General features: G+C 39.6%; 1 protein-coding gene across 1 annotated transcript in view; it reads right to left on the minus strand.

Annotated features, from left to right (window-relative positions):
• Positions 1-2,682: 2,682 nt before the first annotated feature.
• MYBPC3 (myosin binding protein C3) overlaps positions 2,683-14,523 on the minus strand; it is a 128,627-nt gene continuing 116,786 nt past the window's right edge. The window contains exons 30-34 of the mRNA XM_073350333.1: positions 10,692-10,831; positions 9,953-10,112; positions 9,242-9,378; positions 4,985-5,171; positions 2,683-2,793 (exon numbers count right to left, since the gene is read on the minus strand). Of these exons, the coding sequence (XP_073206434.1) occupies positions 2,771-2,793; positions 4,985-5,171; positions 9,242-9,378; positions 9,953-10,112; positions 10,692-10,831 (647 nt within the window). The 3' untranslated portion in view covers positions 2,683-2,770. The remainder of the gene's footprint in view (positions 2,794-4,984; positions 5,172-9,241; positions 9,379-9,952; positions 10,113-10,691; positions 10,832-14,523) is intronic.

Below are 14,523 nucleotides of genomic sequence, written 5' to 3' on the forward strand. Positions count from 1 at the left end.
ACTGTTTGTCAGAAAATTTGTCACAGATTTTTCTATGTAGTTCCAGTGCTGGAAGTAGTCTGTGGTGAATGGTGGTAGTGGAATGTGGGTATGATATTTTCCTAGCTAGCTAGGTTTGTGACGTGTGGGTAGACATGCCACGTGGCATGTCAGTCAGTGCTTAAACAAGCATCAAGCATTTTTCAGTGTCTGAGGAGCTGCCAGCATTTGGGTGTTAAAATCAATATTTTGCTTTATGAAACTCAACTATATTATGATGGCTATTTATTTTAACCCATTTGGATCACTATTAAATTTGCCCCCTATTATTGTTTGATTGAGAATTTGACAAGCAAATGCTATTTCATGTTTGCCCTGTCATGGAACTGCATTATCTTAAGAAGAGCCACTAAAAATTGTATAGGTAACCCATCCCAATTTGGTTTTGTACTCCAGAAACTAAAAATCTAAAAGCAGCAGCTCAACCAACTTAGTTAAAGGAGACTATGCACTAGCTATCATTAGTTTCTAGACTTCACATGTACTAGACGGTGAGGCCCTCCAGGCACAGAGCAGGCTTGTCTGTCTTTTTATCTTACGCCATTTGAAAGTACTATCACTGGTACCTAAGTTATCTGAGTTTTGTATTCTGACATTTATATAGTGGAATTTCATGAAGATGTTGTGTAGGTACAAACACATATCTCTGATGAAAGTGTCAAGGGAAATGCATTTCTTGCAACTGCTGATGGAGCTGTCATAGTGAGTGAACATCCCCTTGTCTTTCATAAAATCAGTAAAAAGAAAAGGAGGACTTGTGGCACCTTAGAGACTAACCAATTTATTAGAGCATAAGCTTTCGTGAGCTACAGCCCACTTCCTCAGATGCATATCGTGGAAACTGCAGCAGGCTTTATATATACACAGAGAATATGAAACAATACCTATTCAGTATGAGTATAGTCAGCAGATAAGAATTCGGTGGGAAAGTGCCATCTTCTTCAGGACTGTGAGTTAGTTTTGTGAGTTTTTTTTTTTTAATCTTGCGCTAAAATGTAGCATGAGTTTACTACTTCTCCAAAACAATAATTCAGAGCACTTTTCAAATATTAATTAAGACAGTTTGTAAAGCACTTTGACCTCTTTCAGGCTAAAAGGTTAAGCTGCTGTTTATAATTTAGTCCTTTGTTTTCTACGGATGCTGTCAACATGGTTGCCAGAGGTGATGGTTTGAGTCCACTTTACATTCAGTTTGTAAGTTCTTTATGACATGGAGTGTCTCAATTTGTATGTGTGGTATCTAGTAAATTCAGATAAATAAGAGAGCTGGTCAGAAAATGGGAAAATATAAATATTTTTGCACAATATTTTTAATTGAAGTTTTCTAACCGACAAATAGTAATAAAGTTCATAGGAGATATCACAAAAGCACCTCTTGTTTTAGAGGAATTGTGGTTGCTTATATATCCCTCCATGTTCTGATATTGAATAAAATACCACTTAATCCAGCTGTCACTGCACAGGTATCTTTATTATGAAGATGTACTTCACAGTGTGGTACAATCTGCTGAGTCAGAAATACTCATCCATCAACACTGGTACATCTTGGAGGGGAGAACAGGAGCACTGAGTATTAATATGAAGAAACTGATGTAATTCTTTGCTAAAGCCTCACTTCCTGGATGGGTTTCCTCTCCCTGCCTTCTCTTGTTATGCCAGTGTAAAAGGAGAGTAATACCAAATCAGAGACTCTTAACTACCAATATAAGCTGAAAAAGATTACACCGTGCAAACTAGCAAGTTAGAAGCAGGAGACTCTTTTGGGGCAAAAGGGTTTGTTAGGTTTTTGAATGAGTTTTAAAAAAACAAACTAAAGAACATAACTGTCTGGAAAAACATGTAAAAATAGTTTATAAACTTTGAAAAACCACAAATGATACAAAATTAAAAGCAGCTTTTGCTGAATTCATCATAAGCTTTGTGGTTTGAAATAGTCTTGTATGCTTTACTTCCTGACTGCATTTTTCAATGTCTCTCCTGAGACAGAAAGCTAGTTCTGAATTTAAGTTCTTTCATGATGTTTGTAATTCAGTTGTAGTAATATCCGAAAAACAGGAGTTCATGCTAGTGTAATTTACCAAACCAGAAGATGATTAGTAAATAGTTGGCAGGGACTATCTTATATACAGCAAGCAGTGCGATAGCCTAGACTAGATATTCTCAAATAGTGTTCCATGGACAAGCTGGGATCTGTAGAGGCCTTCCTGAGTCCACAGGCGTAAACATTTTGAGAATAAGGTGTTGGAGGCTGGAACAGGAAAGAGATCCCTGTGAGGTCTCTCTTTTATCTAGGGTCTTGTGGGGTAATAAAGTTGAAGCACTAGAACAAATGACCTGCTAGGTATTTCTGAGCAATACAAGTATTCCATCAAGAATTTTAGAATTCTGAAAGTGACAAAAGAGGAAAAGGAGAGGATTTATTTTAGCATTGAAGAGTTGATGTTAGTGTTTGTGCTCACTTGAGGGGTGGTGGATCAGTTTTGCATTTAGCTTTAATGTTTCTGTCCTAAAGGAGAACCTCTAATGTTAATGGAGAAAATATTTCTATTTCTCCTGCATGGTTATTAGGGACAATAACACTTCAACAATTCTGAGAAGGGAAACATGTGAAACTGTGTAGCTAAACAGAACATCTTTCTCCCCCATTAAATGACATTTAAAGATGCTCAGAGCTTTAGGTGTACATGGGTCTACCCATTATTAATTTTCTTCTTTTGTCCTTTCCTTCTCTTCAAATTCCAAGCCCAACACCACCTGAGACAGAAAGAGAAGAGAGAGAGAGAGAGAGAGAGAGGTTGGTCACAAACAAGTGTGATGGTTATGATAACCATTTTATTTTTAAAAGTTTAAAGTGCATTGTACACTTTCAGATATACGTATGAACAACCATTTTTAAACTTAACATGATTTTTAAACTACTACATCCAGATACTATGTTACAAATTAGCCTTGTACTAATTCGTGGTACACATGGAACCACTGCTGTGATTCTCCTACACAAACAATTTTCAGTAAATTAAAAAAGGAAATGTTCCAGTAGGATTATTCCATTAGCCTTACAAATTGTTTAAGCCTGTGAGGGGCAGGAGAGTCTTTAATACCCTCTAACTTGAATGGGAGTCCAAAAAAGGCACTTTGCAGGAATATGATTTAAATGCAGTGATTTTAAAAAAATCATCTTATTTATTGATTGACCCATAAACTGTGGATTTCCATAAATGGCTCTGAATGGACCTGTTTTCTACCTATCCAGCTTTATTCATCATTATTTTACCCAATGCTAACTAATTATTTTCCTTAAGTTATTTTGTTTCATACCTTGAATTGGTGATGAACTAAGGTTTAGAGTTTTACTGAGGTGCTGGAGGAGGTAAAAGAATTAAGAGTCAGTGAGACACACCATAGAAGCTGAACTGCAAAATTAAGACATAGCACTAATTAAAGCTTAAAAAAAAAGGATGGGGGCAGAGAGAGAGAATTTTACAGTGGTCATTTTCTCCCTCACAATCATGGGGAGACTTAACATGCCCAAGACAGACTCTAAGAAAAAGAGGACTTAAAATTTCAATTACTACGTTTTAAATATTTTTCCATGTTTAACAGGGGGTATTCCTTGTATATGCCTCCAAACATTTAACTTTGTCATTTGCATTCACTTTCAAATGTTCTGTCACTAAAATGCTATCTACTGCAACTGTGAAGAGAGTGACCGTCTCTCTAGTGGCCATATACCACCTTTTTCTTCTTGGGCCATATTATTATTAATTTTAAAAAGAACACTGTACTTGCTTTTCTCCATTGAGGTGAACTACAGTTACTCTTGTTGCTTTTGTATTCAAATTACCACGTTTTTGTCCTTATATTGGAATATGGTTGCACCATATTTTTTCTAGCATTTTTGATTGTACGCATAACAATTTTTAATGATGTAATACCATTTGGATTGGAAGAAGTCAATCTCCCTGTGTAGAAGGCACATCTCCACCAGTCGCTATTCTGTACGCGTCCTTGTTGGCAGTTTGTTCTGTTTCTGAAATTTATTTGTATGCAAAGCACCATGCATGCTCATGGTACTTTATAACTCGTATTATGTTTTTTTTAACAATATTTAGCCTAAAATGTTCCCTTTTGCAGTGTAAGCATTTGTCTGACTTCAGCTAGTAGTGAAAATAAGTTATCAGTATCCTCTTTTATAATTGCTTGTAATGTAACAGAGCTTATATTTACATATTTTTGACAGCTATCGTATCTCATCACTTTTGAGGCTCTTAGGAATATCAGTTTTGAAATGTAGAGTATTGTCTATAGCAGCAGTTCTCAAACTGTGGATCAGGACCCCAAAGTGGGTCGCAACTCCATGTTAATGGAGTCACTAGGGCTGGCGTTAGACTTGCTGGGGCCGGGGCCCAAGCCCCAGCCCCACCGCCTGAGACCAAAGCCCAAGGGCGTCAGCCCGGAGTGGCAGATCTCAGGCTTCAGCTTTGGCCCCCCTGCCCTGGGGCAGCAGGGCTCAGGCGGACTCAGGCTTTGGTCCCCCTTCCTGGGGTCATCTAGTAATTTTTGTTGTCAGAAGCGGGTCGTGGTGCAATGAAGTTTGAGAACCTCTGGTCTATAGGACAGTGCTGTTGTCCACAGCGTACTGTTTATTAATTCAGCTTGTGACATTCATTCCAATGTCTCATGCCTTCTTCTGGAATATTAACAACAATGGGAGCTGAATAGCTCCCCATCTTCTTGCCCTATAGTACCTAACGTATAACAAAGTTCTACCACAGAATTCTACCATATTTTCACCTGTTCCTATGGAGACATTCACTTATTCAATGGACTTTAGCTTCTGCCCCCTAGATATCAACAATTTTTGCTTAAAGGGAAGCTGTGGTTTTTGGAGAAATTAATTATCCATTCATTTAAAGGAGAATATTGTCTACAGAAATCTGGTTACCTCTGACATCCAATCTGCACTCTATTTCAGCTTCACCACATTCATTCACAGCTTTACAAGTGTAAAAGCCTCCATCAAAGGGACTAGGCTTTCGGATCTCCAGGGTCAATACCCCTTGCTTGCTGAACATACGATACTTGGCATCTCCAGAGAGATCCACTTTGTTCTTGTACCAGAATATCTTTGGCTGAAGAACATAAAAACAAAAGTTAGGAAGTTGAAGATTTATGGCTGCCTGTGCAACCTTAATACAGCCCCCTTAGGTGCACTATGATACTATTTTTAATTACATGATTCCATACTGTTGTTTTCATGAGACCCTGACTCATTCACTACATCAGATGTACAATGCTCAGAAAATAGATAACTTAGCTTTTCAATATTTCTTTTTATCTTCATTCAGTGTGTAGCTCTGTATCTTGTTTACTGCACACTATACAAACCCTGCACTGTCTACAGAATTATTAATTCCCTCTTGGGCTTTTTTTTGGGTGCTCATCACCATAACATATGAGTGCTTTACAAACATGAATGGATTTATCCGCACAAGATGCCTGTGAGATGATATGGTATTATTAGTTCCATTTACAGATGAGGAACTGAGAGACAGAGATATTTTAGACCAAAATTGTGAGGCCTGCTAATTTTGCCTAACTTGAGGTATCTGGGGCCTGATTTTTTTCAGCATAATTAGCATTTTATATCATGTTCAAAGCATAGCTCCAGTTGACTTCAGTTGTAAGTGATCAGCACTTGTGCAAATCAGGCCCCTGGTGTCTCAAGTTGGGCATCCAGAAAAGGAGGAACACAGAAACTATGAAACTAGTGGGTAACTGTGGCAGATGAAAGCATAGAATTCAGTTCTCCATCATGGTATTCAGGTGTCTTAACTACCAGACCATCCTCCTGCAGTTGCTGTCTCATTCACTAAACACCTTCCAATTTCCTGCAGAAAACAGAGTTGTTTAGTACAAAACCCTGAGCACCATCCATCTTGTGCAGTGAATGAGGCAGAGGTCTTGTAGGAAAAAAGTATGTGATCATGTAATTAAAGGCTATAAAAATGTATACACATAAGAGGGCTGAATTAAGGTTGCATGGTCAGTCTAAGTTCTGGCATTTCATAACTTTTGGGTTGAACCTTAACAGTTTTTAAACACAGTTTATCTTGTATGTAATTTCCTAGGTTTTTAAAAAAGCAAATGGGAAAAAAAAAACTCCATGTGGAACCATATTAATCCATATGTGGTTTACCACTAGGATTCCACTTTTAAATCCTCACCACAGATCTCTACCATTTGAGGTGTCTCAGTTCCTGGTAGACTCTGGGCCAGTCACTAAAAGGGGATGAGATACAGATTTTTATCAGTGAGTTTGCCACCTGTTTGCGGAGGACAAAGGAATGTTGGGACTTAGGAATCCTGAGTTCAGTTTTGGGTTTTGTAGGAGAGTGTTCTGTGGCTGTTACAGATTCTTTTGTCCCTGTTCCCTTCTACTTGTGTCCCCTACCATCTCCCCTGCTTCTGTCCCACTCTGCTCAAATCCCCCAAGTCTGTCCCTGTCCACTTCTGCTCCTATCCCCTAGTCTGTTCCTCCTCCTTCCACCCTGCTCATCATCCCTCTGCTTCCTCCTTCTCTTTCATGCTGCCTGGGTGCCAGGAGGGGAAGCATTGTGAGTACAGGAGGGAAAGTCTCCTGAATCATAGAATATCAGGGTTGGAAGGGACCTCAGGAGGTCATCTAGTCCAACCCCCTGCTCAAAGCAGGACCAATCCCCAACTAAATCATCCCAGCCAGGGCTTTGTTAAGCCTGACCTTAAAATATCTAAGGAAGGAGATTCCACCACCTCCCTAGGTAACCCATTCCAGTGCTTCACCACCCTCCTAGTGAAAAAGATTTTCCTAATATCCAACCTAAACCTCCCCCACTGCAACTTGAGACCATTACTCCTTGTTCTGTCATCTGCTACCACTGAGAACGGTCTAGATCCATCCTCTTTGGAACCCCCTTTCAGGTAGTTGAAAGCAGCTATCAAATCCCCCCACATTCTTCTCTTCCGCAGACTAAACAATCCCAGTTCCCTCAGCCTCTCCTCATAAGTCATGTGTTCCAGTCCCCTAATCATTTTTGTTGCCCTCCGCTGGACGTTTTCCAATTTTTCCACATCGTTCTTGTAGTGTGGGGCCCCAAACTGGATACAGTACTCCAGATGAGGCCTCACCAATGTTGAATAGAGGGGAACGATCACATCCCTCAATCTGCTTGCAGTGCCCCTTCGTATACATCCCAAAATGCCATTGGCCTTCTTGGCAACAAGGGCACACTGTTGACTCATATCCAGCTTCTCGTCCACTGTAACATCTAGGTCCTTTTCTGCAGGACTGCTGCCGAGCCATTCGGTCCCTAGTCTGTAGCAGTGCATGGGATTCTTCTGTCCTTAGTAATGAGTAATCTCAGTTGTAGTGCATAGTATTGATAGCTGCATGTATGCAGGCTATCAAGTATGTTTGTTTCTGATACGTTTTTCCCTTCTGATTACAGTGTGGGACTAAAGAAGGTCTTATATTTTTGCAACCAAGATGGTGGAATAAAAATTTAAATGAAAATAATGTTTCTTGCACTGTGACTCATGTTTATCCTCTGTTTCTAAACCCAGTGGAATCTTTAATGCAGCACTAGGATTTAAACAGTAAGAACCAAACCTTTGTGGCATCTGATTTGTTTTTAGAATTAGCAGCCTTGGGCCTCAGTGTCCTCATCTATAAAATTGGAATAATGGTACTGATCTCCTTTGTAAAGTGCTTTGAGATCTACTAATGAAAGATATTATTATTACTATTTTGGTATTGTATGTCTTTGGCCTTGTCTGCTTGATGAGTCTCGTGCATTCATACTAGTCATGCTGAATCATATTAACGACACCTGCAGTTTTACTGTTCTTGAACAACTTTGTCCACCCTAGTATTTTTGTCAATAGCCCTCTTGCTCCTTCTGGATGTCCATCTCATGTCACAGTGCTATCTGGACATGAATATTGGCATCTGCCTAGTGGCAGCATGTTCATGGAATATACTTTATACCCGAGACATCTTTGATAGTATAGAGTTATCAAAATGTCAAAGCGCTATCACCAGGAAGTGTTGTCTCTGAAAAAGATGCACAACAGCTGTCCAGTGTGTACAGAGCCATTTGTATGTGTCTTCTGGCAAGCATACAATTGGCATTGCAGGTGCAGAAAGGTGTCTTAGAGAGGCCACTTTGGAGTGATTGTTTGCACTGTGGGATGGCAGGATGAGCAGGGGTTTGCATCAATTGTGCTAACATGGGAGGAAGAATCATCCAAACGACTGACTCATTTAATGACCACAAAAAGCATAATCTGGGGTGTTTGTGAAAATCAGTGGTAACTGGAACAGTTGTGTATTGGATAGAAGATGAGTTTCAGTTGATTGAGGAGGAACAATTATTATCCATGGTAAATTTCTTAAGTGTGTATAAGACCCTTTTCCCCCCGGTTGATTGAGGATGAACAATTATTATCCATGGTAAATTTCTTAAGTGTGTATAAGACCCTTTTTCCCCCGGTTCAGTCTGCTTTCAGAGATTGAATCTAATCTTAGCCTGTGCTTGATAGTCTTTCTGGTGCTTTTTCCTAATATCCATCAATAAGGTACAAAGTACAGTTCACCCTGAATAGAGCTCAGCAAATAATTGAGAGTGAAGAAAGTGTTCCCTGCCTGAGATTTTTTTTTTTTAATGCTGTCCCCTTGCGCATACATATTACAGCAGGGTATTTTACTACTTGATCACACAATCCGCATTTAGAAACACAAAAAGTTACATAGGTGCACTGAAGGTAATAGAAAAAGATGTATTTCCTTTGCATTCTGTTAAATGAATGGTATGTTGCGTTGTCCTTTGCTGTGCTGAAAGACCCAATTATAATATATACATGGAAGGGGCCAGAGTTAACATTGCTATGCCAACTGTAATTTTCAACGTCCCGACTTGGGCATTTAAAAACATAGGTTTCATGCTGTATCACTATATTGCTTTTGTTGGTGTTTAGGTTTTTCACAGGAACACTATTTAATTCTAGGGTGTGGAGGGATAGTATGGACTGGGATTGGTGTCCTATAATGTAGATCAATAATTGGAACAGTATAATTACATGAAGCTGGCATGGATTTTAGGGTAGTTATAGTAGGCTTTTGACTTGTCACAATTATATAGATGAAAACTATTGTAATCTGTACCTTGGGGCTTCCTCTTACAGCACAGCTGAGCGTAGCATTGTATCCAGAGATCACAGAACGGTTTACTAAGGGGTGAGTGAATTTGGGGGCTTCAGAGAAGTCATGCTCTTTGTAACTGGGTGGTTTATAAATGGTGCCTGCAATTCAAACAAACAGAGTAATCTGGTAAGAATTTTGTCTTAAATCTTGCCTAGTCAACACAGTCTACTTGTAATTTTATTTTATCTATGTTGTTTTAGGAAAGCAGTAGTGTTAAAACATCAGCGTTGTCAACTTTTGTGATGTAATGAGGTATTTTTTCCTAAAAGCCCTAGCTCCTGGAGTGCTAGGATTATGTGAGAATCTGTTTTCATTTAAAAAATAAGTTTCTAGCTCTCATGGTTTCATGGAACAGCTTGAAAGCATGTACTCTAAAGACTCAAAACCCAGAAGATAATAAGAACCCCAAAATTTGTTTTTAATTTAATGACTTCTGGGGGCCTGTCTCAGGATTCTTGTGGCTGAAAATAAAAAAATATGTCACTGTCTAATTGCATAAGGAGTCTAAAAGATTAGAAGCTGTAAGTGCCCAGTGTTAAGTAATGAAAAAGTCTCTGCTCCTATGCCCAGTAATTCTGTACTCTGCTGTCTATAATATATTACTCAACTTGCTAACTGTGGCTTATCCATGAGTCAGTCTTTGTGACCTTTGTTTTGAAGAATGTGTGTTACCTGTCTTTTGTATGTAGGCAGGAGTTTTAGTTGTTGCAGCAGTTTCACTCAGGCCACACAAATTTTCACTGAAGACACGGAAATAATACTCATTCCCCATAATCAGGTCTGACACTATACAGTTGGTGCGTCGATAATGGTCAAAAACAGTGTACCATTCCTATAATGAGATTGTACATTGTTAGAAAAAGTAGACTATCTTGAAAAAGGTTTAAAGGGTCAGAGATGGTGCTAGTTGTCGTGTAGAGACCTTCCTTGTCAGTGTTAATGAAGAAGACAGCCTACCAAGCAACAGTGATTTTGGGAATGGATAACAATTCCTGATAGAGTAAGTGATAGCACACAGATTCCTTTAAGGGAAATTAAAAACCTTATATATTTTCTTACTTTGATCTTCATTCTGGCACAAAATTGTATATGTACGTGCATAAAACACAAAAGTTTCTATCCCTTATGGTTATTGCATATAAAAACTTTGTAAACTATTGTAGTCTGTCTTTCTAAGTCTTCAGAGACTGCTTTAGTGCCAATAATCACAGATGAAATCAACATGACTCTACTCAATTTCAACATGTCTGTTCATAACAAAATAAAAAACCATGTCAATTGATACAAGCCCTGAAAGTGAATATGTAGTTTCTGGTTCAGCATCCTACTTCCATGCTCTACCTGGCCCTACTCTTTTCCCACCCAATTTCAGTGACTTTAGGAATTATTGGCAAGCCTGAGTGTCTCTCACCATTGTCTTTTTGTCAGCCTTCTGGATTGTGTACCCTGAGATCTGTGCATTGCCATTATCTTGGGGTGGTTTCCACTCCAGAGCCACGTTGAATCCCCATACATCTATGATTTTCACATTCTGAGGTGGACCAGGTTTGTCTACAGAGGAAACAAGTCAGACAAATTCAGTTCTTGTTTCAGGATCTTTGATCTTCAGCATTTCCTTCCAAGCAGGAAAAAAATTGTTACTAAGTTGTGTAATTATCCCAAAGTAAAACACTTATTTTATGGAAAGTTGAAGTTGAAAATTAAAACATGAAAATAAAAAAAAAGTCAGTTAAGGTACCTGCACTATTCTTAATGCTATCCTTCTGCATGCTATTTAGAGTCAGGCAATCCATTTAACAAAAATAGGAGTCACCCAAACCTTAACTTATCCTTTGACTCAGACAAGACGTTTTTGTGATGTTGGATGGGAGTTAACTCTTTTTGCCAGTCTTTCATTATACACAGTGTTCTCTGACTGAATTAATCAGTTTCTCAGTGAGAGGTCTTGTATGCACTGAGGGCAGTATGTTGAACCACCTAGGCAGTGGATCTATGTTTAGCTAGACTGATGAAGGCCAGACACTTAGGAATGCCTGAGCACTTTATTGGAGAGATTGTTAATGTCTCACCTATGGGAGGGCAAAAGCAACGTTTAAACAAGCTGCAGTCCTGCCCTTGTTGAAGAAACCGGTGTTCTTCTTGAATATTGCCAAGTCTCTAACCTCCTGTCTCTGGGAACATCAACGAAAAGGTGGTGACAGGCCAACTCTAGCATCCAAAATCCTTAAACTCCTTGGATTGGTAGAATGGGTCCACACATTTCTTTCAGAGGGTGGCTGACTTCTTTTTTTTCTCCGAGTGACTCAGCTGAGTCCCACAAGACTGAGTTTTGTCACTGCTCTTTTACACAGTCTATTTAAAGCTGGTGAAACATTGTGATATATAGTGGCTACACTGTTATCAGTTTGCAGACAGTACTTAGATCTATTTCTTGTCTTCAGAAGTATTCAGTCATATCCATGCTGTCCCAATGTCAGCCAGAGAGTGTGATTTGGATGGCTTTAACTCACTCCAAATAAGATTGAGTTGATGTGGATTGGCAGAGAGAAAGGTTTTGAAGACCTTTAACCTGTCTCTTGATTGAGGGTATCTGCCCACCTACTGTTAAACTGGTTCATTCTCTTGGGTCTTTTTAGATTCATCACTGCACCAGACTCCCAGCTTTTATCAGTGACAGCAAATATTTTTTCATCCATGGCTGATCAAGAGGATAAGTACTTTAATATGCTTTCTTCACCATGTTTATCTGTGCCTCTTTTATACCTCTAGGCTAGATGAGTGCAATGCACTCTTTAGAGCTAACCATGAACTTTTGACTAATACAAAATGAGGTTCTCCACCTTCTGTCTATAGGTGGGCTGTCAGAGCATGTTACACCTGTGCGTTTCTCTTTTCCGTAGCGGACAGTCATTTCTGGGTGAAATTCAAGATGCTAATTTTCTACAAAGCCCTATATGGGCCAGGTTCTTGTTATCTTAGAGAGCCCCATTTCCTCTTTGCCATCTGTATCACTTCAGCTATCTTTCACAAGGATGAAGCTTGCAGGAGGTGGAAGCCAGTAGGGGGGGCTTTGTCTCTGGAATTTGCTCCCGTTGGAAATACTTCCAAGCCTAAACCTGACCACTTTTAAAATGTGCAGAATGGCATCAGGCTCTTCCACTATCATAGAATCATAGAATATCAGAGTTGGAAGGGACCTCAGGAGGTCATCTAGTCCAACCCCCTGCTCAAAGCAGGACCAGTCCCCAGTGTTTGCCCCAGATCCCTAAATGGCCCCCTCAAGGATTGAACTCACAACCCTGGGTTTAGCAGGCCAATGCTCAAACCACTGAGCTATCCCTCCCCCCCAAACCACCCTCAGACCCCCATGATATAATCAGGTGACTCATGAAGGAGTAAAACACACAGTCACACCTTAGACTGGATCATCTGTCTAGATGTGGACAAAGGAAACTGAAGGATTGACCTATATCTTGGGCAGTCCACTATAACCTTCGAATTGATATAAAAATGTGGGTATCATGCAGGAAGAAGGTTTTATCAGTAGTCTGCCCCTGTTCTATAAACTCATAGTCCCAGATAATTTCTGAAGCATCCTCAGTGAAATCCATACCCAACTGAAGAACCAAGAACTGGAAGATCTGGTGAAACTTTGACCTTGTACACTGGCTTCTGCTATTGACCACGCTGGTACCTAAAAGCACCCTTGCATTCATCCCAGCACATCATTGTGGATTTCTGAGACGATGGAGCAGTAGGAAAGGAAACTAATGACACTGATAGAAAACTGGCAGTTAAACTCCAGCAGAAGATTTTTCTCTACTCTAGCTAATATATCGTCAACTTTACATGTAACACCCTGTAAAATTTTCCAGATTGTGAACCACCTTATTAACGCAAACTGCTTCCTCATATCCCAGCAACAAATTCCTTTCAAAGACCTGTCAACATTATAAGATCAGGACACCAGCAGTTATTCATGAGACTTAAAACACCTTTCCCCTTCCAAGGAATTTAGCTCCTTCACATAGCAAGAAACTATAGGACTGCTGGAAGAAATCTGATTCACTACTGACTGTTGATCTGTGCCCATCATGGGCTAGTTAAAGACATCTGAGGACTCTTACAGAGATTGTCAACTCCACACCACCTTTAATGAGAGAAAGCTACCATCCACCTTAAAGCATACCACTATCTGGCTTATTTACATTTAACTTTGACTTAACAAACTACTGCTTGTTGATTGACCTCTCATTTTTGAGCAAATTAACTTAGAAACTAGCTACAGGCTGCCTCCAAACACACCTATTACCAATATTCTGCATCCCTGCAACCTGGTTTAAGGCCAAGCCAGAACCACAATAGCATTGGTAGCACTGAAAGATGATCTCCTCCTGCCTGCAAACTGCAGAAAGTTCTTGCTCTTATTTCTGGATGTGTCTGTGGCATTTCTACATAGATCATATTATTGTCCAGGGGTGCTAGAACAATTTTTATAGTGGGGTTGCTGAGAGTCATTGAATCAAACTGTAAATATTCCATTCGTTATAATGGAAACCACTTCAAGCCAGGGGATCTGAAAGCATCCCCAGGACCCCTAGTTCCAGCACCTATGCTACTGTCCTGCCTAAGAGACGGCAGGAACCCCTTGTAAAGTGCTGAAATGGCTCCATTTCTTCCTTTCAAGACAACAACAGAGTGTGGTGATGGAAAACTGCTCTTTTATCTCTGGAGCACTCAGGAAGTCCCATAAAGATTGATTCTCTCCTCCATCCTTCTTAACATATACCCAGAGTTGTTAAGGGAAATTATGAGACATTGTTTTAAATGCCAGCAATATGCAGACAGCCCCCAATTTTAAGTTTTCCTTTGCCTTTTGACACAAATAGAATGATTTTCTAGCCCCCCTCACTGCCTGGCTGAATAAGAGATGAGAATTCTGTACTACCATGAATAGAAAAGAATCACAAAGGACTGAGTCAAAGGTTATTTATATTTGGAGCTTTCAAATGATCCAACTGTTGTTTGCTGGTAACACTTCTGCACCCTCAAGAGCAGTGTGAAGTGATGATTTGGAATGTACATTCCAGACACAGAGTAGAAAATACATCTAAATGCATTTAACTAAAAAGGCTCCTGGAATTTTGGGGAAATGATTGGTAAAAGTACAGAACTGTATTTCCATTTTAGTTTCCAGGCTCTGTAAAATATAGATACTTCTGCCATCTCACAGGGTATCGTGA

The sequence above is a fragment of the Lepidochelys kempii genome, chromosome 6, assembly GCF_965140265.1.
Source record: "Lepidochelys kempii isolate rLepKem1 chromosome 6, rLepKem1.hap2, whole genome shotgun sequence".
In the NCBI taxonomy this organism is placed as follows: Eukaryota; Metazoa; Chordata; order Testudines; family Cheloniidae; genus Lepidochelys; species Lepidochelys kempii.